This window comes from Myotis davidii, unplaced genomic scaffold, assembly GCF_000327345.1.
Source record: "Myotis davidii unplaced genomic scaffold, ASM32734v1 scaffold408, whole genome shotgun sequence".
In the NCBI taxonomy this organism is placed as follows: Eukaryota; Metazoa; Chordata; class Mammalia; order Chiroptera; family Vespertilionidae; genus Myotis; species Myotis davidii.
In genome coordinates, this window is record NW_006299389.1 from 466,266 (window position 1) to 469,086 (window position 2,821).

The 2,821-nt window shown below is 43.3% G+C and overlaps 1 protein-coding gene across 4 annotated transcripts in view; it reads left to right on the plus strand.

The window, feature by feature from the left end:
• KDM4C (lysine (K)-specific demethylase 4C) overlaps positions 1-2,821 on the plus strand; it is a 354,050-nt gene that overhangs the window by 23,108 nt on the left and 328,121 nt on the right. For 3 of the 4 annotated variants that reach the window (XM_015571205.1, XM_006774842.2, XM_006774843.2), the window contains exon 2: positions 1,175-1,335. In XM_015571205.1, the coding sequence (XP_015426691.1) occupies positions 1,192-1,335 (144 nt within the window). In that variant the 5' untranslated portion in view covers positions 1,175-1,191. Of the gene's footprint in view, positions 1-1,174; positions 1,336-2,821 lie in introns of those variants that run through there. The other variant, XM_015571206.1, reaches the window with a different exon arrangement.

Genomic DNA, 2,821 nt, shown 5'->3' on the forward strand with positions numbered 1-2,821 from the left:
AGGCCTGAAACCTCTGGCAGAGGCGTCAGGCCTGGGCAAGGGGCCGATCCTGTGATTGGAGGGGTCAGTAGGGTCAACGCTGAGGGCTCCCAGTATGTGAGAGGGGGGCAGGCTGGGCTGAGGGACACTCCCCGCCCCCCCAGTGCACGAATTTCATGCACCGGGCCCCTAGTTTTATATAAGTAATAACATTTTGGCATTTCTTCCTTCATTCTGTGAGCAAATAGTATTGTAGCAGATATTATGGGCCAGGCTGGATCTCAGACTGGATATCAGGGTTTAAAGAGATGGGGAGCCTGCCTTTTCCTTAAGGATCTTAGAGTTCCTTGTATGGTTGGAAGTGTCAGACATTGGGACAGGTAACCACTATAAGAGGAATGCAGAGAGGGAGGTCGAAATACACAGATGGTTTGCATAGGCCTGCTCCAGGAATCTTGACAGTGGGCAGGAGTTTGCCAGGTAAAGAAACAGGTAAAGGATGCTTCAATGCGAGGAAATAATTTGGGCAAAGGCAGAGAGCGCCATACTTTTTTTAAAAAATATATATATTTTATTGATTTTGTACAGAGAGGAAGGGAGAGGGATAGAGAGTTAGAAACATCGATGAGAGAGAAACATTGATCAGCTGCCTCCTGCTCACCCGCTCCTGGGGATGTGCCTGCAAGCAAGGTACATGCCCTTGACTGGAATCGAACCTGGGACCCTTCAGTCCACAGGCCAACGCTCTATCCACTGAGCCAAACCAGTTAGGGCCATACTTGTTTAGAGTAGCACAAATCCATGAGTTCTGTTGGAGCATAAAATATAATGCAGGCTGTGGTGGTGGACAAGGGCATGATAGTTATGCAAGAGACTGATCTTGACATTTCTAAATGATTATGTGTATCCTGTACAGGGATGAGGCTTCCATCCTGCAGCTCATGCATTTGGGCATGTGTACCTGTATAAGTGTGAAGGGAGGTGGGTAGGAAAAGTAAGGGAAGGATGAGAGGCAGTTTTTTGTTTCTTTCCCCCACAGCAGTCTAGAGAGAGATGAGAGAACAATAGGATGGTAGAAGGAATTGGTAAGTAACTAAAAGACATGCTGGGAGCTTACATGCCATTTGGGAGAAATGGTCACCAACCTTAACCGTGTAATAATTCATTACTGATGACCGTGTCCTCTTCTCTGCAGAGGCCATCCCAGCCATCATGGAGGCGGCTGAGTTGGAGGGTCGGCTGAATCCCAGCTGTAAGATCATGACCTTCAGACCTTCCATGGAGGAGTTCCGGGAGTTCAACAAATACCTCGCATACATGGAATCTAAGGGAGCCCACCGAGCTGGTCTTGCAAAGGTGATTCTCCTCAGATCCTTTAAACCAGAATGATCACTTGGCCTTTCAGTTATGCTCTTAGTCTTCATGGTGTGGGAAATGGTTTCTTCCAAAGGAAGATATTTGTAAAATCTTTGTTCTTGTTAATCTATATGGAGCATTTATTTTTTTCAAAGAATATATTTTTTAACTCTTTATAGTAGATTGTGTTCCAGGTTTTTTTGTTGTTCCTTATTTTAAACCAAAAGCAGTTCATAGAAATCATGGAGATTGATATATGAGTTTTAGAGGTGTTATTCATCAGTTTCCCATAGAGGACAGTTATTAACTCCCCTCCCCCCTCCTCCTATTCTTCCCTCTCTCCCTTCTCTTTTTTCAATCTATATTTTTCTTTCTGTCTTTCTTTTATTTTTTAAAATATATTTTATTGATTTTTTTACAGAGAGGAAGGGAGAGGGATAGAGAGTTAGAAACATCGATGAGAGAGAGACATCAATCAGCTGCCTCCTGCACACTCTCTACTGGGGATGTGCCCGCAACCAAGATACATGCCCTTGACCGGAATTGAATCTGGGACCCTTGAGTCTGCCGGCCGACACTCTTATCCACTGAGCCAAATCGGTTAGGCTCTGTCTTTCTTTTATAAAAAAAAAATTTCACATGCCCTAGCCAGCTTGGCTCAGTGGATAAAGTGTCAACCTGTGGCCTGAAGGGTCGTGGGTTTGATTGTGGTCAAGGGCATATGCCTGGGTTGTAGGCTCGATCCCCAGTAGGGGGTGTGCAGGAGGCAGCCGATCAATGATTCCATCTCATTGTTGATGTTTCTGTCTGTCCCTCTCCTTTCCTCTCTGAAATCAATAAAAATATATTTTAAAAAAAGAATATCCTACTCCTAATATTTTTTTATCAGATTTATTGAGTTATAATTGACACAGTATATAATTCACTCATTCAAAGTATGTAATTCAATGGTATTTTGTATATTCATAGAACATCATTAGTCATTCCCATATATAATTCCAATTTGCAATCACTCTCTATTCTCTGCTATGCACCCAGCCCTAGGCACTAATCTACTTTCTTTCTCTTATAGATTTGCCTATTTTATTTTGTTTTCAGTTATTTGTTCACCAAGGATGGAGATTGCATACTAGGTACCAGGCACTATCCAGGGGTGGGCAAACTTTTTGACTCAAGGGCCACAATGGGTTCTTAAACTGGACCGGAGGGCCGGAACAAAAGCATGGATGGAGTGTTTTTGTGAACTAATATAAATTCAAAGTAAACATCCTATATAATAAAAGAGAAAAATGGTAATTGGCGTACGACGATACCCTTTTCATTGGCTAATCAGGGCTATATGCAAATTAACTGCCAACTCAGATGGCAGTTAACTGACAACAAAGATGGAGGTTAATTTGCATATGTAGGCACAATGCAGGGAGGCAAAAGGGAAAGCAGGAAGAAGCCCTCTGCCACTGACAGTGATTGGAAACCCAGGGGGGCG